This window comes from Bos indicus x Bos taurus, chromosome 26 (assembly GCF_003369695.1).
Source record: "Bos indicus x Bos taurus breed Angus x Brahman F1 hybrid chromosome 26, Bos_hybrid_MaternalHap_v2.0, whole genome shotgun sequence".
NCBI classification, from domain to species: Eukaryota; Metazoa; Chordata; class Mammalia; order Artiodactyla; family Bovidae; genus Bos; species Bos indicus x Bos taurus.
In genome coordinates this window covers 39885903-39909131 of record NC_040101.1, presented here as the reverse complement: position 1 = coordinate 39909131, position 23229 = coordinate 39885903, and the positions used below count along the sequence as shown (strand labels likewise).

Below are 23229 nucleotides of genomic sequence, written 5' to 3'. Positions count from 1 at the left end.
CTTACGTTGATGCTGAAGACTGCTGACTGAACAAAGTAGTGGTTGCTGAAGATTGGGGTGGCTGTGGCAATTTCTTAAAGTAAGACAGTGAGGAAATTTGCCGCATCAATTGACTCTTCCTTTCATAAACAGTTTCTCTGTAGCATGCTCTGCTGTTTGATGCCTTTTTACCCACAGTAGAATTTTTTCAGAATTAGAGTCAAGCCTCTTAGACTCTGCCACTGCTTTATCAGTTTATATAATATTCTGAATCCTTTGTTGTCATTTCAACATTTTTCACTCAGAATAGATTCCATCTCAAGAAACCACTTTCTTTGCTCATCCATAAGAAGCAACTTGTCGTCTGTTCAAGTTTTATCATGAGATGGCAGCAGTTAAGTCGTATATTCTGGATAACTGGCAGCACCTACGTCAGCACTTGGCTTCTTCACCTTGCACTTTTATGTTTTGGAGACAGCTTCTTTCCTTGAACCTCAAGAACTAACCTCTGCTACCTTGAAACTTTCCTTCTGTAACTTCCTTACCCCTCAGCATTCATCAGATGGAAAGAATTAGGGCCTTGCTCTAAATTAAGCTGTGGCTTAAGTGAATTTTGTGGTTATTTTTGATTTCTCTGTCCAGGCCACTGAAAGTTTCTCTATATCAGCAGTAAGTCTCTTTCGCTTTGTTATCATTTGAATATTCACTGGGGTAGGACTTTAAAGTCTCTTGAAGAACTTTAATTTGCAGTCACAACTTGAGTATTTGGAACAAGAGGCCTAGCTTTTGGCTAGTCTCAGCTTTTGATATGTCTTCCTTACATAATCATTTCATGTCTAGCTTTTGATTTAAAGTGAGAGTTGTGTGCCTCTCCTTGAGCACTTCCTTTCACTTGAGCACTTAAAGGCCTCTGTAGTGTTATTAATTGGATTAATTTCAATATTGTTGCGTCCTAGGGAATCAGGAGGTCCATGGAGAGGGAGAAACAGGGAAATAGCTGGTCATGGGAGCAATCAGAGCACGCACAGTCTTTATGGGTTAATCTTACTATCTTGCATTGTTGCAGTTCATAGCATCCCCCCTAGAAATACAATAGTAACGTCAGAGATCAGTGATCATAGGTCATCATAACAAATACAACAGTAATGATAGAATTATTAAAATGTGATTCAGAGGCAGGAAGTGAGCAAATACTGTTAGAAAAATGGTGCTTATAGACTTGCTTGATGCAGGATTGCCACAGACTTTGAATTTATAAAAAAACACAGTGTATCTGAAGCACAATTAAGTGAAGAACAGTAAAATAATAGTTTTATAATTTTCATTAATAGCTTAATTGAAAATGATTAATTTTATTTGAAAAGCTTTTCTGTCTGTTTATTCTTGCATTCATCTGTTCATCAATTATTTGTTTGATCCTTCATTGATGCCAGTACTGGTCTAGGCATTGAAAATATAGCAGTGAACGAGACAAAGTTTTGTCTTGGTGGAACTCATATTCTATTTAAGTTAACTTAATTTTCAATATGGATATCTAGATGTAGATGTTAATAATTTCTAAAATGTTCTTTATAAATTTTTAGATCTGAGTGTTAAAGAAAAAATAATCAAAGACATGCAAATGACCCTGGAAGAACAAGAGCAGACTCAGGTAGAACAAGATCAAGTGCTTGAGGCTAAATTAGAGGAAACCGAAAGACTGGCCACAGGTAAAACAAGATTGCTTACATATTTCAAAGCATACTTTTTCATTTTCTTTCACTAGTTTGCTTTCCTTTTTAATGTGGTTTAATATTTATAATAATTTATAATAAGAAAGTATTTATTGTCTTTTTGGAATATCCTGTCACTTGTTATGTTTTACTGTGATGAAAATCATTGTATCTCATTGAAAAGAGGAATCAGTATACTTTCATAATAACTGGATGATAGCTTGCAGTGTTCCCCAGATGTTAAGAATAAACTTTCAACTTTTTTCACCTCTCTACAGCAATTGGTATCATCTTGTATGTTTAACTCAATAAATACTCTGATTCTGTCCTTCAGAATACCATCAGTGGGTTTTTTTTTTTTTTTTAATTTTTGAGAGCATGAGGTTTCCTATATATTGGCATGCATTTAAACTGTATACTCAGAACACTATTCAATGAGTTATTGAGAGGTTTTCATAGTTCTTGTCTTAGAATTTGGTAAACTTGTAGAATGGTCTGTGTGTATGTGTGTACGAAAGTCTCTCAGTCATGTCCGACTCTTTGTGACCTCATGAACTATACAGTCCATGGAATTCTCCAGACCAGAATACTGGAGTGGGTAGCCTTTCCCTTCTCCAGGGGATCTTCCCAGCTTAGGGATCGAACCCAGGTCTCCTGCACTACAGGTGGATTCTTTACCAGCTGAGCTACAAGGGAAGCCCAGAATGGTCTCAGTTCTATTTAATATCCTGGCCTATGATCTTCTGCTTCTGGGCTCTGCTGTCTGTATTCCTGTCTGTATCCCATGCCACACACATCTCTGTGCAGTATAACTTTTGCATGTAGTTTAAAAAAAATTTATATTTCCATATCAGAATTGGAAGAATGGAAGGAAAAATACAAAGATTTGGAAGCCAAACACAATCAAAGTTCAAATAAAGAATTTGAGGATAACACAGATGTACTTAATACAAAACTCAGTAAGCTTCAAGATGAGTTACAGGTATGATTTTTATCTACATGTGTAATTTTATCTATATATTTATTATATTTCTCTTAAGATTATTTAGTAAATATTTTATAATTAATTTGGATATGGAGGTACTCATAGCTGGGAAATGTTAGAATATAATTTCTCAGTACACATTGAAATGACATGGGGAAGAGATTCCCTAGAATACAAGCTACTAAGTGCCAATGAAAATGCAGTGGTTGGGTCTTCAGTTTTACATATTTAATTCTTATATCATCATGTCTTACGTCTTTGTACCTATTTTTTGTACTGTTTAAACTTTTAACTCTTCAAATACTGCTGTAGAGATGAAACTATTAGGAAAATTATTTTGATTATTGTAAATGTAAAGATGGGCTCGATAAAGGACAGAAATGGTATGGACCTAACAGAAGCAGAAGATATTAAGAAGAGATGGCAAGAATACACAGAAGAACTGTACAAAAAAGATCTTCACGACCCAGATAATCACGATGGTCTGATCACTGACCTAGAGCCAGACATCCTGGAATGTGAAGTCAAGTGGGCCTTAGAAAGCATCACTACGAACAAAGCTAGTGGAGGTGATAGAATTCCAGTTGAGCTATTCCAAATCCTGAAAGATGATGCTGTGAAAGTGCTGCACTCAATATGCCAGCAAATTTGGAAAACTCAGCAGTGGCCACAGGACTGGAAAAGGTCAGTTTTCTTTCCAATTTCAAAGAAAGGCAATGCCAAAGAATGCTCAAACTACCACACAATTGCACTCATCTCACACACTAGTAAAGTAATGCCCCAAATTCTCCAAGCTAGGCTTCAGCAATATGTGAACCGTGAACTTCCTGATGTTCAAGCTGGTTTTAGAAAAGGCAGAGGAACCAGAGATCAAATTGCCAACATCCACTGGATCATGGAAAAAGCAAGAGAGTTCCAGAAAAACATCTATTTCTGCTTTGTTGACTATGCCAAAGCCTTTGACTGTGTGGATCACAATAAACTGTGGAAAATTCTTTAAGATATGGGAATACCAGACCACCTGACCTGCCTCTTGAGAAATTTGTATGCAGGTCAGGAAGCAACAGTTAGAACTGGACATGGAACAACAGACTGGTTCCAAATAGGAAAAGGAGTTCCTTAAGACTGTATATTGTCACCCTGTTTATTTAACTTATATGCAGAGTACATCATGAGAAACGCTGGACTGGAAGAAACACAAGCTGGAATCAAGATTGCCGGGAGAAATATTAATAACGTCAGATATGCAGATGACAGCACCCTTATGGCAGAAAGTGAAGAGGAACTCAAAAGCCTCTTGATGAAAGTGAAAGTGGAGAGTGAAAAAGTTGACTTAAAGCTCAACATTCAGAAAATGAAGATGATGGCATCCGGTCCCATCACTTCATGGGAAATAGATGGGGAAACAGTGGAAACAGTGTCAGACTTTATTTTTCTGGGCTCCAAAATCACTGCAGATGGTGACTGCAGCCATGAAATTAAAAGGCGTTTACTCCTTGAAAGGAAAGTTATGACCAACCTAGATAGCATATTCAAAAGCAGAGATATTACTTTGCCAACAGAGGTTCATCTAGTCAAGGCTATGGTTTTTCCTGTGGTCATGTATGGATGTGAGAGTTGGACTGTGAAGAAGGCTGAGCGCCAAAGAATTGATGCTTTTGAACTGTGGTGTTGGAGAAGACTCTTGAGAGCCCCTTGGACTGCAAGGAGATCCAACCAGTCCATTCTGAAGGAGATCAGTCCTGGGTGTTCTTTGGAAGGAATGATGCTAAAGCTGAAACTCCAGTCCTTTGGCCACCTCATGTGAAGAGTTGACTCATTGGAAAAGACTCTGATGCTGGGAGGGATTGAGGGCAAGAGGAGAAGGGGACGACAGAAGATGAGATGGCTGGATGGTATCACTGACTCGATGGACGTGAGTCTCAGTGAACTCCGGGTGTTGGTGATGGACAGGGAGGCCTGGTGTGCTGTGATTCATGGGGTCGCAAAGAGTCGGACACGACTGAGCGACTGATCTGATCTCATTGTAAATGTAATTATTACGCTGAAAAAGAATAGAATTGTATGTCTGAACATTGGAATAGATTTGAAACTATATTACTACATTTGAAAATATATTACTACATAGAAGATAATCTGTTTTCTGTTTATATATTTTTCTGTATTTAGCTTTCACATACCATGAATAGGACGTACAGGGCAAAGATTTTTTAATGGGACTTAACAAATATGTAAAACTTTATACATTTTATTTATTAGAAGTTACAATCCAACTGTAGTTTTGGCATTGAAGAAAGCATAGTAATGGGTTTTGAAAAGATTGCATCTAAATTATTTTCTTAAATTCAGGCTGTATAGAATCAGATGTTAAACAAATAAATCCGTTCCTTTCTTTTTTGTAACTATTAATTACATACTATAGAATTTATCCTTTCCATTGTCAGAACTGAAAGCAGCTGGAACAGAGTGGATAATCCATTAGTTATGAAAAAATACACTAATTACTTTGTGAATATTCATATTAAGGAATACTGGTGTGTTTTGCATTCTAAAATAATAAGATCATGTATCTTAGATAATAAGCTTTGTAATTCTGTAATGGACTAGTGATAATTTATCTGGCACAGTGGTTTTGCAAGTTTTAAAAACAGATTTTAAATACATAGCTTTTAGTGTAGTAGTATTATTTTTGCTTCAAAAGAAGTTTTACGTCAGTTTTGAATGTATAAATGAGATGTTTTTGAACTTGAAGGATCTATGGAAGCCTCTTTAAAATTTACTGATCAACTGTATTTTCTATCCAGCTATTCCCTGTATTCTTTAATAAATATTTGTTCTGTTACACAAGTTACTCTTTATTTGACATTCTGTATACCTGGGAAAATTTTATTTTGGAATCTCAGCTGGAAATGACCACTACAAATCAAAAAAATTTTTTTTAATCTAGCATTTAAAAAGACTTGGTTCTCTGTAATTCAGAAATTTCAGTTATTTCTTCTTAAGCTCACTGATGAAGGAAAGTTCTTAAATGGATTTTATAGCAAAATTAAGTTTATGAATGAAATAACTATTTAGGAAAGCAACCAACAGTGTTCATTTTATAGTCTGAAATATACTCAAACTTTGTCATTATTTAAAGAAAAATGCTTGTTTTAAGTTTTTGAAAAGGTGAAATGAAGAGCCATGGATTATATGGAAATGTTTATAAATGCAGATTTATTAACTGCTTTCAAAATATGTGATAGTTACTTATGCTATTTCTACATGTAGGAATCGGAACAGAAACATGAAGCTGAAAGAAAAAAATGGTTAGAAGAAAAAATGATGCTTATCACTCAAGCAAAAGAAGCTGAGAATCTACGAAACAAAGAGATGAAAAAATATGCCGAAGACAGAGAGCATTGTTTGAAGCAACAAAATGAAATGGTTGGTAATAGTTGTACTTTATCTGCTGTGTATTTTGCCTGCTTTCTTTGGCTTCTTAAATTGTTGCCTGGGATTCTTAGATTCTTATCAGTGTCTACATGGTTGTGTGGGTTTGGTTGGTTGTTTATTTTTAAGGCAGTTTGTCTATTTGTAAGATGAGTTTTCTATCCCAGTTTATCTTGAAGTTCTTATTCTTGGGAAAATAATTATTTCTCAATATCTAGATTCAGAACTTAAAAATATTTTCCTTTTGACTGCCACAGGGTTATCCCTACTAGAATGTAAAATATTTGCATTTTGAACTGTAGATTCTAACATGGTGTATGCATTTTACCTCATAAGCTGCTTTTGTCAGATCTTTTTTTAAAAAAAAAAAACATCAACTATATAGTTTCTAGAAGACTGTAGGTAGAAATAACTTTGTTTTACTAGCTATAGTTCTCAAGTAATTCTGTCTTATTAATAGTTTGTGTTTTTTCCTCCTATTTTAATCTACAACTTAGTCTCTTTGATACTCAATCAGAAAAAAGTTCAAAGTCATCGTTGATCCTGGGAAAACTATTGAGTAATATGTTATCTTTAAATGAAAAGATAACCTAACCCTAACCTAGTTCCCTGTTTACAGTAATACTAACATGGCAGTATCACATTGCCATCTGTTGGCATTTCCTTTGTTTATGACAGAATTTTACTTATATCAGCTCAATTTTTCTGAACAAAAACATTAATTTTCACTAAGTTAAAGAAGATTTTCCCACAGATTTTAAGAAATATTTTTTATTTTGAAATCACTTTATTTCCAGAAACATTGCAAAGCTAGTACAGAGAATTTCTCTATATCTATTACCCAACTTCTGATGTTAGAGCTTACATAACAACAGTACATTGATCAAAACCAACAAATTAATATTATTATAATACTGATTGCTAAATTATGGATCTTACTAGAATTTTACCAACTTTCCCAATAATTTTTTTTTTTCCTGGATATAGGATCATATCTAGGATACTGTGTTCCATTTTAGTTGTCAGGTTTCCTTAGAGTCCTGACCCTGTTTTCTTTGTCACATGACAAAGTACGTGAGACTAATACTTGTTATTACTACAGCACCCAGGTAGCAATATATTTCACTTCATGTACCAATGCCACATGACTGGAGTTACCTTCAGGAAGTGTTGTGCTGAGCAAGATTGAAATGCTACATCTGTCTTAACAGGAAATGCTGCTGCTGGTTCTGTTTCTGTCCATAACCCATTTAACCTTCCAGACGGTAACAAGAGGCAAGAAGTGAAATCAGAGCTGTTGACTTTCATAGTCAGTCACTCCAGCCCCAGACCAGGAATGGGCCTACTTCTTTTCCTAATCAGTGGTCCCTCTGGCAGCAATGCCAGCAAGTAAACCTCCTTTGAATTTTTAGTCCTAGAGCAAACTAGCTTTCTCCTTTCTCCTATATATTTCTTTGCACTTGTACCTAGGACGTGTGTCTGCAATATTTAAGAAATAAATTGTTGATTTTTTAGAAGCCTTTTAAGCTGGAATACACAGAACACAGTAAGTAAAATAAACTGTGTTCAATGAATTATTATAAAGCCAGTCCCCAGTTAACTACCATTGAGTTTAAGAAATAAAACAATATTAGCATCCAAGAGACCCCATCTTCTCAATGATAATAACTATTCTATCTTTTAATGTTAAACTTCAGTTTTGTTCATTTTTTAAAACTTTATATAAATAAAAATACGTAGAATGCATTTTCTTGTGCCTGGCTTCTTTCACTCAGTATTATGTTTGTGAGGATCATCTATATTTGTTCCAAGTAGCTGGAGTTAGTCTCCTTTCATTGCTGAGTATTTCAGTGTATAAGTATACCACAGTCTATTCAATTTAAAGTTGAAGATACAGGGGTTGTTACTGTTTGGGGCTGTTATGAGTAAGATATCCTGTAAACATTTTTATATATTTCTCTTAGTGCACATGTGCATTCATTTCTATTGCATATATAGCCAAGAATAGAATCGCTAGTGGATAGGGTAAACATCCCTGGAGGAAGGGATGGCAATCCACTCCAGTATTTTTACCTGGAAAATCCCATGGACAGAGGAGCCTGGCGGACTGCAGTCCATAGGGTCACACAGAGTCTGACATGAATGAAGCAGTTAGCAGGCAGGCAGGCACGGTAAACTTATGTGGAACTCTAGTAGAATGCCAGACTAATTTTCAAAGTAGTTTTACCCATTTATACTGCAATTTGTATTGTTGGATGTTTTGTTAATGGCTCTGCCTACCCAAGTCCCCTTGTTTATTTTCTGTTTGACTATCTTTTTTATACAGAAGTTCCTTATACTTTCTGGATAGGAGTCTGTTGCAATTACCTTCTTTCAAACTCTGGTTTACCTTTTTACTCTCATTGCCTTTTAGAACAGAAATGAAGAATTATTCTAATTCATTTTCTCAGTCTTTTCCTTTATTAACTTCAAGGACATGAAGCTGTTCTCTTACATTATTTCCAGAAAGGTTTGGGGTTTTACCTTTCCTATTTTGATTCCAGTATTAATTTTTGTGTTGGGGTGAGATAGGGGTAAAGGCTGTCATCGTTCTTATAAATTTGAATTACCAATCGACCTGGTAGTACTTTTTGAAAAAGCTGTTACTTTTCTACTGCTCTGCAACTTTTGTTGTAGGTCAGTTGTCCAGTGGTTAACTTTTGTATATGGTGTGAGATTATAAGTCTTTTTTTCCATTTGGCTGTTCAGTTGTTCCATCACCCTTTGTAGAAAAGACTGTTGTTTTCTCCATTGAGTTTCTTTGACATTTTTATGGAATATCAATTGACCATGATATTTTTGGACTGTATCCTCTGTTCTCTGATGTCTGTATATCCTTAAGACAATATCACACTGTCTTTATTATTATATATAGTAGGCTTAAAATGACATGGTATGATTGCTTCTACTTTGTACTTCATTTTCAAAGTAAATTTGACTATGTCATTTGCATTTTCATGTTATTTTTAGAGTCAGCTTTTCCACTTCTACTCACTCACAGACACACAGATACACACACACACTTGCTTGGATTTTTATTGAAGTTGCTTTAACTCTAGATCTTCTAAGGGAGAACTGACATTTTAAAAACAATGAATCTTTTAATCTTTGAACACAGGTTCTCTTTATTTAAAAAAGAAAGTGAAAGTGTTAGTTGCTCAGTCTTGTTCTACTCTTTGCAACCCCATGGACTGTAGCTGGCCAGGCTCCTTTTTCCTTGGAATTCTCCAGGCAGGAATACTGGAGTGGGTTGCCAGTCTCTTATCGAACCTGTGTCTCCTGCATTGCAGGCAGATTCTTTACTGTCTGAGCTACCAGGGAAGCCCCTTGTTTATTTACATGTTCCTTTATTTCTTTCAGCAGTGTATTGTAGTTATGTTTAGATCTTGCACATATTTTCTCTAATTTGCCAGTTTTTCAACCCAGTGAAAAAGTATTTTTAATTTTCATTTTTCTGTTGTTTGTTGCTATTGGTTTTGTCATTTATTTTTTTGTAATTTTACCATCTCATTTTGCAAATATTGAGGGAAATGCTAGAATTAGTTTAAAAGCTCTAATTGTTTATTGAAGGAAGTGCCCAGTAAGCTTTTTTTGTTTTGAATGAGGTGGAATAGGATATAATATGTGGATAGTTAAGGTATATAAAGGCATTATGTATTTGGTTTTTTAAGTAAATATTTTATCTAGACTTGTCTATGTAGTTTGTTGTGTATCCTGTTCACAGTTGTATTTATTGTGTTATCCATAATAACTTCAAAAATTCTTAGATTCATAATGTTACAACATTTACTTTAGCATTTTGTGTTTATTCTGTTTAGGAAATACTTAAAGGACAGTTGGCTGAGAAAGATGGTAACCTCCAGCAGTGGCGGGAAGAACGCGATCAACTTGTTGCAGCTTTAGAAATACAGCTGAAAGCACTGATCTCCAGTAATGTACAAAAAGATAATGAAATCGAACAATTAAAAAAGATCACATCAGAGGCTTCTAAGACAGTCAGTAGAATCTTTTTCTTTCTATGCCTTTTTTGATTAAACATAGGAGTTTTCCAAAATTATTTAATTGATTAACTTTTAAAGAATAAAAATGTTAGTAGATCAGTTAGGAATCATAGATTGAAAAAATTATTTGCATGTTTGCCATGAATTTTGAGTTTTCAGAGTTTACTCTGAGTTGACCCATCAGTGACTGGTTGAGGAATAGTACTTTCTCTAATATTTTGGCCATATCTTCAGGTAGAGTATTTAGAAAATAAACAACTGGTGATTTAGTCCCTCATCTGTCTTTAAAATATGGCAGTGTGACTCAGCCTGAACTCTTGCTGATATTTAAATATTTGAGCCCATCCTAAATTTATGATAAAGATACACACTGTTTTTGAAAATAAGCACAATGGTGAGGAGATGTGAGTCATTCATTGGCCACACCACTCAGCTTGCAACATCTTAGTTCCCCGATCAGGGAATGAATCCGGGTCCCAGCAGTGAGAGCTCTGAGTTCTAACCACTGAACTACCAGGGAATTCCCAGGAGCTACTTTTGTAATATGCATTGGAGTTAGGAACCCTAGATGAAGAAAGTATTGCATTTCTCAGATAGCTGTTTCCCAGGAAAATTGAATCAGGGTGCATCTAAAGCTAGTCTTTTCAGAGTAAATGATTGGCATTTGAAAATATGCCATTCTAAAGCCTTTAGATAAATAATAAAATAAATGTGTATGTGTGTATCTGTCTCTTACATCAAAAGACCTTGTGATTCTCAGAGAAAGACTGCTCAAAACAGGTATTAGCATGTTGTATAAATTGTACAGAATAGACAGTTAGGAAAATGAGGTATCAACTACTGTCATTGTGGTTTGGGACCTTTGGGAAAATTACTCAACATTTCTGAACTTTAAATCAGAGGTGATAATGTCTTCCTAATGGAATTGTGAAAATTTATTGAGAGTGTTTATAAAACAGTTAGCACAGTTATTATAACAGTGGAAGTCAGTACATGCTAGTTGCTTTCTGCATTATGAGTGCAAATAGGATCTTTTTTACTTACAATTTTGGGTAGGTGACATAAGAGATGTATTTGACTTTTGATTTTGGTGGTAGTGATTAGAGGGTCCATGTTGGAATTTATCAAGTTTAGCAATGTAAATATGATTTTTTTTTATAGATAGGGTTTAGGAATAGAGAATATCCTGTGACTAAGTGGGATGAAGAGCGTGCAGCAAGGAAAAGTTTAGTTATCAGTATAGTCTTTTCTACTCTGATTCTGTAGTTGCATTCCTAAGACACCTCCAGTTTTTTAGAATTACATTATCAAAGTGATTTGGGAGGTTTAAGCTCCAACTCAGTACAGAGTCTGGTTTTGTTATTTAATGTCTCTAGGTCTCTGTTTCCTATACGGAAAGTAGAAATAGTGATTCTTGCCAAATCTAACTCCGAGTTGCAATGAAAGTAAAATGAGAGAATATATGTAAAACACCTTGGAACTTGAAAGTAATCTTTCAAATTTCTGTTTAGGTCAGACTCAGAAGAGGCTGGAAAGTTGCCGAGTCTATGAGCATGCAAAAGAGGAAGAAGGAGAGTTAGTTGGTCATTGAAGTCTTTAGTTACTTCCAGTATTTAATTCATCTAAATCTTGATTTTATATTCTTTAGGTGAATTATTTTAATGTATATTCAGTTACAGCGGCTTGTTGCTTTAATATTTCCTTATTTTAGGAAAAACAGACCGTGGATATCCACCTCACACAAATGAGTTCAACAGATCCTGGCAGGGTTGAAATTGAACCTCAGTCAACAAGTTTTGAAATTTCCAGAGGTGAAGTAGAGGTGGGTATTTGATAACACAGTCTGTTCTTTAACCCTCTTTGCCAATGACCATTAATTACTAAATAACACTTGAAAGTATAATTTAATTAGCTGTTGAAGGTATCTTGCTGTACAGTTAGCTATGAGTGCTCTTGGGAAGGAGAACTAAAGGCTTTTGAGGGGAGATGCAGTTCTCCTGAGGAAATTTGATCCCCAAATGATACTGATCTCCTCAAAATGATACTGATCTCAAACAACAGATCTTTTAATATAAATAAATTTGATGGTCAGAAATAGGAAATCCCACCAAAGATAAAATTTGGATGACTGTTTTCTCTCATAAGTAGTCCATTTAAAAAGCATTCTAGTAAATAGTATTTTTTGGAAATTTTACCCACTTTACAACTTTATCACAAAATCCCAGTAACCTCACAGTGAAGTTTCTTTGGTTTGAAGTGGGCTTGGGGTTCTGTGACTCATGTTGTATAGCACAGAGTTTATCAGAGTGCCTATGAAATAGGTAAAAATCATGTGTCACTTTTTGAAAATAAAATTACTTTTTAAAATATTTATTTCAAAAACATTTAATGGGAGCATTCATTGTTAGGAACTTTGCTAAGCCCTGAGGGTAAAGACATAAGATCGCCATCCTCGAGGAGTAAGAATTCTAATAAGACAGGTATTTAATGACTGTCTTGTTTGACCATTAGGACTGAGTGTTATGAAGAGAGTGCTGAGAAGGCACACTGAGGAAGATAGGATGAATTTTGCTTGAGTGGCTGTGTAGAAAAAGTAACATTATACTGGGTCTTGAAGGCTAATGGAAGTTTACCAAGCAGAGAATGGGAAGAGAAAGGCATTTTAATTCAGGAAAATAGCATAAGGCATTCCTTACAAGGCTTCAGAAGAACCATGTTACTTCCACCACATGCTGTTAGTCATAGAAGCCATTAAAGCCAGCCTCTATTCAGGGGCGGGGGGATGAGACTCTTGAGGAAGAATAGTATTCACAGCAAACTGTAGTTTACCACAGTGAGGGTGCTTATTACCTGGTAGCTCAGACAATAAAAAATCTGCCTGCATTGTGCGAGACCTGGGTTCAATCCCTTGGTTGGGAAGATCCCCTGGAGAAGGGAATGGCTATCCACTCCAGTATTCTTGCCTGGAAAACCCCATGGACAGAGGAGCCTGGCAAACTATAGTCCATGGGGTCCTAAAGAGTTGGACACGACTGAGCAACTTTAAATAAACAATAGATATTGGAATAGATAGGGTGCTTATTAAAAATCCTAGACTCTTTTCTTCGAGATTCCTGGTTTAGTAAATTCGTGGTAGAGTTCAAGAATTTTTAAAACTCTTTCTCCAGAGTATTCTTATGATGATACAGGTTTGGGAAATACTGAGTACCATGTGTAAACCTGGAGAAAGTAGATGACAACTCACTCTTTATATCCCTGTTGTGGTGAGTTTGACCCAAACGTTTTATCTTTCCCAATTCATTCTTTTTAATAGGTATTTGACAGAGGTAATTTTTGGCAATTTAGAAATTCATGTTCTGCAAATACGGTTTGTTTTCCTTTTAAATTCTGTTGTAGGATGGATCTGTAGTCCTTGACTCTTGTGAAGTGTCAACAGAAAATAATCAGAGCACTCGATTTCCAAAACCTGAGTTAGAGATTCAATTTACACCTTTACAGCCAAACAGAATGGCAGTGAAACACCCAGGTTGTACCTCACCAGTGACGGTTAAGATTCCCAAGGCCCGAAAGAGGAAAAGTCATGAAATGGAAGAGGTAAATACTTAACTATTAAGTGAACTAAACAAGTAAGTTTTATTATTGTTCAGCTATATAGTTAAACTCTGCTACGTTGCCCTCCTGTGCATAAGCACTAGTATTAGAACCCAGAGTCATAGTTTACAGTGTATTTAATACTCTTAAGAATGTCGCTGTGCTAAACAGTCCTTAAACAAAAAGCTTGAGGATTTTAAAATGTGTAGACGTTTCCTTGTTTCAGTGAAGCTGTGATAGGTCAAATGGTGGTGAATTTTAGTAGAAAGCTATTTCAGTATTCCAGTTCTGTTCATACTTAGTCACTTTCCTTCCTGTGGAGTAGGAAAGGGATTAAGGATAAAGGAATTAGAGAAACTGAAATGACTAACTTGCTTGAATAGAATCATTGTGATTTAGTTAAAATCTTAGGTCTCTATGATCATAGTAGGTTTCAGAAGAGAAATTCTTTTTCTGTGAGCCAGTATGAAAATTTGGATCCTATTTAGTGGTAGGCCAAAAATGATTTACTTTTGCTTCTGCAGCTTTCTGATTGTGGGGTTACCAACCTTCTATCATATTCTAGCCATGTCGGTTCAGCAAGTCACATAAATTTTCTGATTCTCACTTTCCTCCTTTTGAAATAAAGAATTAGATATACTGTGTTTAAAATGTTTTGCTGTAACATTATGTACCTGTAATAGGTACATAATAAATGACAATGTTTATGCTAAAAGCAGTATTTATGTTTAAAACTCTTTAGCACAATAACTTTTTCTCCAACTTGTCTTTTTCACTTCTTTAAAGAGTAGTGTATTTTCAAGCTGGTGGAAGAACAGAAATAATATTAAACATACTCCTGAGGCTCTCTGTCAGATAATACATTTGATGAATGAATATTATTTAGCATATTTCTTGCTACACGTAGAGCACCTTAAAAGATTGTTTTGGAGAGCCTTAGTTAACTTTTATTCTATATTTAATACACTTAGATACCATTAAGATACAGATGACCCTTGGACAACATGAGGGCTCAGTGCCAGTCATTGTGCAGAATTAAGAGACAGTTATTTTATTCATTTTACTGCTGGTATATACTCCCCATTTCAGAATTACTTACAACAACAGATTGTTCAAAGTAAACCATGTAGAAACTTAAAAGTTTTAAGTGATTTTGCTAGGCTCTTTCCTGCTGTAGTAAACAGTGTTGTGAAGTCTTCAGGAAAATAATTTATACAATGCTATATTCTACTCTAAATTCTACTCCAAATTTGAAGTGCTCTATTGAAAACAGCAAGTGTGATGGAGTTACAATCTTTCTTCCTTTGCTTTCCCTGATTACCATCTATCTGTCTTTCCTCTCTTTAGAAAATCTGCTTTTTGTCATCCTTATGACTTTACTTTGTAACTTGAATTCTGAGGCTCAGTCGTGATCTTCTCTCTCTTTCTGTTCTTGCCTTCCCCCGCCCCCTTTATGCTTATCATCTTTAGCACAGTTAGGATTTGCACAAGTTCAATTCAGTTAATAACTACAAAAGATTTTGTCTTAAGTAAGGTTATGTGGGGAAAAAGAGTAAGATGTCATGCCTATTTAGTACTGAAGGCAGATTTTATTTCTTCACTATCATTTTTTACCTGTGCTTATACTGAAGATTTTTGTTTTCAGTGTCACCAAGTACCAATTAGAGGTCATACTCAGCATGATTTGGGAGTTGGGAAAAGGGTAGATATATTACTATGTTGTATTTTAAAGATGGGACTCAAAAGATGTTATCCCTTCATTTAAGTAGTGTAATTTCATTATGATGCATGTGAAAAATTCATACCTTCAATCATTTTGTAATAAAAACATGTATTATATCGTCAGGCTGTGCACTTAAACCTACATATGTTATATATCAGTAATATTTCACTGAAGGTGAAAAAATTGTGAGAAGAAAGTTGTACCTTCAGTCAGGGTTTCTCAGCTTCAGCATGATTGACATTTTTGGCCAGATATTTCTTTGTTTTGAAGAGTTCAATGTCCTGTACATTGTAGGGTTTTTTAGCAGTATTCCTGGCCTCTACCCACTAGTTGCCATTAAACCTGCCTCTTATACCCAGCAATGACAATCATAAATATCTTCAGACATTGCCAGTGTCCCCAGTCAGAATTGCTCCTGGTTAAGAACTATTTGCTTGTTTTTTTGTTTGTTTGTTTTCTTTTTTTTCTTCCTCTGGAGTCTAGAGAGAGAAAGAATATGTTGTTTAATCAGTGCTGAACTTCATTATTTTTAGGACTTTGTGAAATTTGAAAATAAGAAGAATGCTACACCAAGAATTAATTTGAAGTCCCCTGTTTCTGAGCATAGAAATTCTTTCAAAAAGGAACAAAAGGTTTGTCTTTTAATTTGTCCAGAATTGACCATTTTCATAAGTTACATTTGTGAAGTAGATGATGAAAGTAAAAATGTCAAATTTGATTAGTAATTATTCAGAAGTTGAGTCTTGTCCAGTTATAACTCACTTATATTCTGTTTTCTATTTATCTAATTCAACTTAGATATATAACCTTTAACATTTGACAGGTAGCAGGTACTTCTTGATGTGTTCATCTCTGACTTAGCACTCTTATCACACTCATTCTCTGGCCCTTTCATCCCTCTCCGTATATTATTAACCCCAAGTTCCCTGCCTGAGAATTTATAACTTGTGTCTGGCTTCTTTAATTCAACTATGGCTATAACTGTTTGTTCTAACATGCCTCATTACCAATAACAACAAAAAAATGTTTGTTTATTAGGTTTCCATACGCCCATCATCTAAGAAAACTTATTCTTTACGGAGTCATGCATCCACAGTTGGTGTAAACGGGTCTGCTAAGAAAAAAGAAGGAACGCTACAGAAATTTGGAGACTTCTTACAACATTCTCCAACTATTCTTCAGTCAAAAGGTTTGCAGACTATTAATTAAATGACCCTTTATGTTAGATGTATGGTGTTTTCTAATATCTGATTTGTATAAACTCAACCACAGTGACTCTTACATCTCCAGTAGAAACTGTTCTGTGTTAATGTTAGGTATTGAGGGAGGAAGCATGAACCTATGATGTGCCTTGGCGTTCACTGTGTGGTGGGAGAGAACAGTCTGTATTTAAATAATTGATCCAGAGTAGCTTCCCAGGTGGCGCTAGTGGTAAAGAGCCTGCTTGCCAGTGCAAGAGATGTAAGAGACATGGGTTTGATCCCTGGGATGGAAAGATTCTGTGGAGAAGGGAATGGCAACCCACTCCACTATTCTTGCCTGGAGACACCAATGGACAGAGGAGCTTGGAGGGCTACAGTCCATAGGGTCGCACAGAGTTGGACACAACTGAAGCGACTTAGCATGCGTGCATGCAGACTGCTTAATGCGTTGTAGAGATACAAGGAAAGAACTATGGTAGTATTGGAGGAAAAGAACTGTTGGGGCTATGGGAAGATTTGGTATTAATAGAAGAGATGGGATTTAACTTGGGTATTGAAATGCTGGAAGATTATACCTCCTAGAAGTAACCACTATTAGTATTATGGTATATATTCTAGTGCTTTTTTCCTCTGCATGGATAAATATTACCTAATCTTATGTACTATATCAAAAACATATTTCTTTAAATATCTATAAAATTTAGTTGCTTAATGCTTTTTTCTTTATAATGTAGACATATTAATACTCTGGTATTAATAATGTGATAAGATATATATTCTCTCTATACACTTACACATAAATACATACTTACATACACATCTACCAGAAAGAACAGTTTTAATATAAGTAGAGTACCAGGGAAGTGGAGCACTTGTGTAGGCAGTTCTAGGTAGCAATATGCATCTGGCATCTAGAATGTGGAGAGGTTATTAGGAGGAAGCAAGCAGGAAGGAGTGAGTTTTCATGAAATTACCTGAGTGGTGGTGGTGGGATAAATTGGAGACTAGAGGTGGGGAGAATGAGGAGGGAAATGACTAAAAGCAGGGGGACAGTTGAATTGAGTCACATTGGTTGTGTAAAAATACTTTGTGTAAAAACTTACCACAGAGCTTCCCAAACTTTCTTGGTTCACAATGCCTTTAATGTGTCAGTAATTTTTTTCAGTGCGTCCATGCACCCAAAGAAACACCTAAATAGTCCCATTCATTAATACTTAAGGCCAAACAATCCCTGAAAATTTAGCTTCTGAAAATCCAGGTTGCTAAAATATGTCACCATCCAAAGGAAGGATATTTGATACCTTTTTGAAACTGTACTACCTTGAGTTGAGTGTCACTGTTTTCCTTAGAAATTTAAAATATTCCAAGTTGCTCTTGTGAATTTGCTGCAACATGTCTTGGCACACAGTTTGGGAACTTCAGACTTAGATCCATTTGTGTGTATGTATGTGTGTGTATATATATATTGTGTGTATGTATGTGTGTGTGTGTGTATATATATATATATATATATATATTAAAAGTATACATTGTTGGAAAGGTATCATTTGTATAAGCATAGAAAATATCTGGAGAGGTAAACAGCAAATTGTTAAATGTCTAAATTTGGAGAGGTGGGACTTGTTATTTTAGATTTTTAGGTATTCTACTTAATTATATTGACCATTGTTTATATTTATTTAGTTGCTAAATTGTGTCCGACCCTTTGTGACCCCATGGACTATAGCCCACCAGGCTCCTCTGTCCATGGGATTTCTCAGGCAAGAATACTGGAGTGGGTTGCCATTTCCTTCTCCAGGGGTCTTCCCGACCCAGGAATCAAACCTGGGATTCGGGTTGATTCTTCCCAACCCAGGAATCGAACCTGCATTGCAGGTAGATTCTTTACTGACTGAGCTACAAGGGAAGCCCTTCTCCTTGAAAACATATTTCCTTTTGATATATAAACAATATATTGCCATAAAAAGCAATGCATATATGGTTTATATATTAACAGGAAACATGTTTTCAAGTAAAGGGAAGTACCCAGATAGTAATGACTTCCTGACTTGGTTGATTTAGCTTAACAGCTTCCCTACTATATACCTGGTGTGGGTTTCTTTTTTTAAAACTCCTTTCTAGGAATATATAGATTGCCTGTTTTGGATTGTAACTGCAGTACATGTCTCTTGTTGATCACTTGGAAATAAAGGGAAAAAAGAAGAAAATAGAGGCTAGTTCTTAAAATTCTGTTGCTCTGATAACTACTCTTAATCCAGTACTCAGTATCACTGTTCTCCCCATTTATCCCTTATGCCTATCTCCTATCCATTCAGTACATAGCAGCCAGAGTGATCTTTTCAAAGTACAAATTATTTAAGCCATTTAATTTTTTGTTTTCTTATTATCTATTCCAGTAGGATATAAGCTCTGCAAGTGCGACATGTCTGTCTTGTTTACATCTTCGGCTCTTAGTACAGTGGTTTGCACATAGTAGTGTGGGATTTTGAGGCTCCAACCCAAATCCTATGTGTGATTTGTTTCAGGCTGACCATGGGCGACTACAAAGGTTTTACCTGTTAGGCCTCATAAGGAAAAGCTGCCCTTCCCACATCAAACATGATACACAGCCAGTGCATTCCAGTCTTTGAAGGGAGTTAGTCAGTCAAGGACTCAGATCTCCTGCTGGCCATACTCTTACACATATCTGCATTCCTAGCCTGTGTGTGTGTGTTAGCCACTCAGTGGTGTCCAATTCTTTGTGACTCCATGGACTGTAGTCTGCTAGGCTCCTCGTCCATGGAATTGTCCAGGCAAGAATAGTGAGTGGGTTGCCATTTCCTTCTCCAGGGGATCTTCCCGACCCAGGTATTCAACCTGGGTCTCTTGCATTGCAGGCAGATTCTTTTACCACTGAGCCACCACGGAATTGCTAGCCTAGGGGCCTTCATTTGGATGCTCCTAATTGTGAGTGCCTTCAGTAGAGAATGTCCTCAGGCATCTCTGCTGAAGACTTTATGATGGGGAAGGAGAAGGAACCTTGGAGACACTTTTTTCCACTGACTGTACTTTTCCACTCCTCCCCTCTAGTCTCCAGCACCAAGGTCCATAAAACTGCAAGTGCGGAAGCCTTCTGACAGTGATAGAACCACCACTTCTGTGCTGATGCACCTGACCCAGACATGCATTATCCCATGGGGGAGTGTGGAGCAGGGCGGGGTTTGGTATGTTCTCAGTTTAGACTTCCCTGGTGGCTCCGATGGTAAAGCGTCTGCCTACAATGCAGGAGACCCAGGTTCCATCCCTGGATTGGGAAGATTGCCTGGAGAAGGAAATGGCAACCCACTCCAGTAGTCTTGCCTGGAAAATTCCATGGACAGAGGAGCCTGATAGGCTAGAGTCCATGGGGTCGCAAAGAGTTGGACACGACTGAGTGACTTCACTCACTCAGCTTAGCCTCTTGCTTATTTAATTGCAGTAGATGGTTAAAGGCTTTAACTTCCATGTTGACTTATCTTAATTAGCTACTCTGACATCTGGCAGCTCCGCTCTTAGGCTCAGCTTAGCCACTGACAGGTAGACACTTAATTCTGCCTATTCCCTTAAATGTGTTCTTTTTTTAAAAAATATATATTTGATATAATATATATATATATTTATATATTTTAAATCCAGAAGTTTTCCTAAATGGAAATGTTTTGTGCTGAAATCAGTATTTGTCTGTTAAAATAAATAAATAAATAAAGCAGATGTACAAAGTAAGAAATTGAAAAATTCCTTTTCAACTCCCTAGAAACCATCAACTGTTAAAAATTTGGTTTCTATCTTTTAATCTATGTATCTGTGTGCATGTGTTTGTTAACTGGAAGTAAATGGCTCACAATTACAAGTTACTTTTACTTAATATTCATGTGGACATCTTTACATGTGAATACTGAACTAGCTCTGCCAACCTTATTATTCTTAGTGCTGCATGGTCCACTGTGTATGTGTACTGATCTTTTCCATAAATGTAGTACTGACCTCTTCCGAGTCGTTAAGGATGCCTGAGTTTTACTGGTGGTAGTATAATTTACCAGTATGTAAATTTACCAATAGTAAATTTACCAGATTTACAAAATTTCAACCTTTACAATATGTTGAATATTAGTGAAGTGATATTTTATTTATTTGCCTATTTTTGCTGTTGATCATTAGGTCATGTATTTATTGGGCATTTCTTTGTTTTCTATTTGTGTCCTTTCACCATTTATAAATTGCAGTGCTTTTTAATATGGCTCTTTATGAAGGGTTTATAATATTTGCAATTAGGAAATTATTTCAGGATTTAACTGATAAATTTTTTTTCATAGCAAAGAAGATAATTGAAACAATGAGCTCTTCAAAGTTCTCAAATGTAGAAGTAAGTAAAGAAAATGTGTCTCGACCAAAACGGGCCAAACGAAAATTATACACAAATGAAATTTCATCTCCTATTGATATATCTGGCCAAGTGGTAAGCTACTATTTCAGTTCTCTTAAAAGTAAAACTCTTTATGTTCCTTTTAATTCTGAAATACGCTTACAATTTGAATTACATAGTGGTTTGAATCTTTTATTCTGTACACCAAGTCTCATAAAACTTGCTTTAAAAGTTATACTATTGGTACTGGATGTGTTAAGTTTGTAGTAATTGAATGTAAATGCTACATTGATGTATACAAGTGTCACGTGCATCTGCATTGGTAAACTCATTAGAATTCTAGAACTTTTAATTCCATCAATAGAATTATCACTGTTTAATAATTTCTTGGCTTCTAACATCTGTTTTTTCATGTTATCTTTATCATAAGAGTTGTACAAATCTGGGCCTAAGTCTGCCTGGTAAAAATATAGACTTGACATTCAGTCATTTCCTCCCACTTTGCCTCTAAGCCTTCCATGTTCTCTTCAGAAAAGACTGTAGTTCGTCACCCCGACTCTGTGACTCATTCTCCTGACTCAGAACACGCTGTTCTATTACAGGGAAAGTTCTAATTTTCTATCATGCTTGCATTTGCCTAGTGGATAAAAGTGAAGATAGGAAAATAATTAAAGGAAAAGCCTTCAACAGGAAGTGGCCAAGAAAAATCAGGAGAGACCTTTTTGTAACAGCTGTCAGATAAAAGATAGACACTTGAAGCAAGTAGTAAAGAATTAGGGTCATTAGGACATGCTTTTCAAGGTGCTGTTCTCTTGGTAACTTTTTTCCATCTGTCTGATAAAGTACATGATTTTCTCCCTTGGCTGAAATTGTTTCTTTTCTTAGTTGCAAAATAATGCTCTACTTGTTATTGCAAAAAATAATTTCTTAAAAATTACTCGAGATACTTGTTTCGAAATATTTTAGTTATTATTTCAAACTATGTATGTCCTGAATTCAGTAAAAGTGTGGATTTCTTTAATTTTAGAATGAGGTGGTATTGTAAGAATCTTTTATACTGCCTCAGGCATGCTTTTTTTATAGAAGATAGTGTAATTGCAGTCCAGGAGGACAAAAATTACTGTCATGTACTTATTTCAGTTATTAAACACTGAAATATGAACATATCTTATTAATTGTAAGTAAGGTTTCATTTTTACTTTTATTTTCACTTATAAAATTTGTGAAATTGTTAATTTCAGATTTTGATGGACCGTAGAGTGAAAGAAAGCGATCATCAGATTCTCAAACGACGACTTCGAACCAGAACAGTCAAATAAATCACTTATGGAGAATATTTTAATATAAATTTTGTATTCATAATCATTGTAACTTGTATCATAACTTTTTAAAGATAATTGTATATACTGTGTTGCATCAAATCCCTTTGTATATACATTGTTATTTTATACTGGTATAATTTTAATTCAATAAAGAAAACATGTCAACAATAAGTTTACTTGTCTACTTTTCTAAGGCTTTTAAATAATAGCTTCTTTTTAATAATAGCTTCTTTTATCCTAGGCGTGGGCCCAGAAAGATGCTATGGTTTTTGTTTGTGTTTATATACATAGATGTTATAAATTAGATCTTTGGTTTACTTATATTTAACTGTTGTAGGACTTGCTTTTACTGCATCTGTTAGGAAATACAGGTGATTTTACATATCTATGCAGGAAGTAAGTGTGTATAGGTCATCTGGTTGCTAAAATGTGCACATATTTTAGAAAAGATGTCAGGTTTTTAATTAGAATATCTTTTATTTTTAAATAATAGAATAGAGTTGGCTTTCTGAATTTTTTAGGACACAGATGATTAGAAGCAGAAAGTTAGAAGGGAAGAGGAGATAACATCTAGAGGCCAAAAATAACACTGTTATCTAAGAAATACAGAATTTTAGTCAGCACACACCCTGCAACTAGAGAAAGCCCACATGCAGCAAAAAAGACCCAGTGCAACCAAAAAATAAATAAATAAAAATAATAAATTAAAGCCATATGTAGAGAGAAAACTGCAGTGAGGGAAGGAAGATCAGTGATTGCCTTGAAGCCATGGTCAGGAGATGGAATCTGAGGACATGAGGAAACTTCTTGGGGGAATGGCTATGTTCTGTGGCTTGAGTGTTCTGTATGCAATCTCTAAAAA

At 35.5% G+C, this 23229-nt stretch overlaps 1 protein-coding gene across 4 annotated transcripts in view; it reads left to right on the top strand.

Moving 5' to 3' along the window:
• The window catches only part of KIF20B (kinesin family member 20B), an 83933-nt gene extending 61399 nt beyond the window's left edge, over nt 1-22534 (top strand). For 3 of the 4 annotated variants that reach the window (XM_027529183.1, XM_027529180.1, XM_027529181.1), the window contains exons 24-33: nt 1563-1688; nt 2546-2673; nt 5947-6102; nt 9966-10142; nt 11860-11970; nt 13545-13742; nt 15996-16094; nt 16501-16651; nt 20996-21138; nt 22287-22534. In XM_027529183.1, coding sequence (XP_027384984.1) covers nt 1563-1688; nt 2546-2673; nt 5947-6102; nt 9966-10142; nt 11860-11970; nt 13545-13742; nt 15996-16094; nt 16501-16651; nt 20996-21138; nt 22287-22364 — 1367 coding nt within the window. In that variant the 3' untranslated portion in view covers nt 22365-22534. The remainder of the gene's footprint in view (nt 1-1562; nt 1689-2545; nt 2674-5946; nt 6103-9965; nt 10143-11859; nt 11971-13544; nt 13743-15995; nt 16095-16500; nt 16652-20995; nt 21139-22286) is intronic. The other variant, XM_027529182.1, reaches the window with a different exon arrangement.
• Nucleotides 22535-23229: the final 695 nt, after the last annotated feature.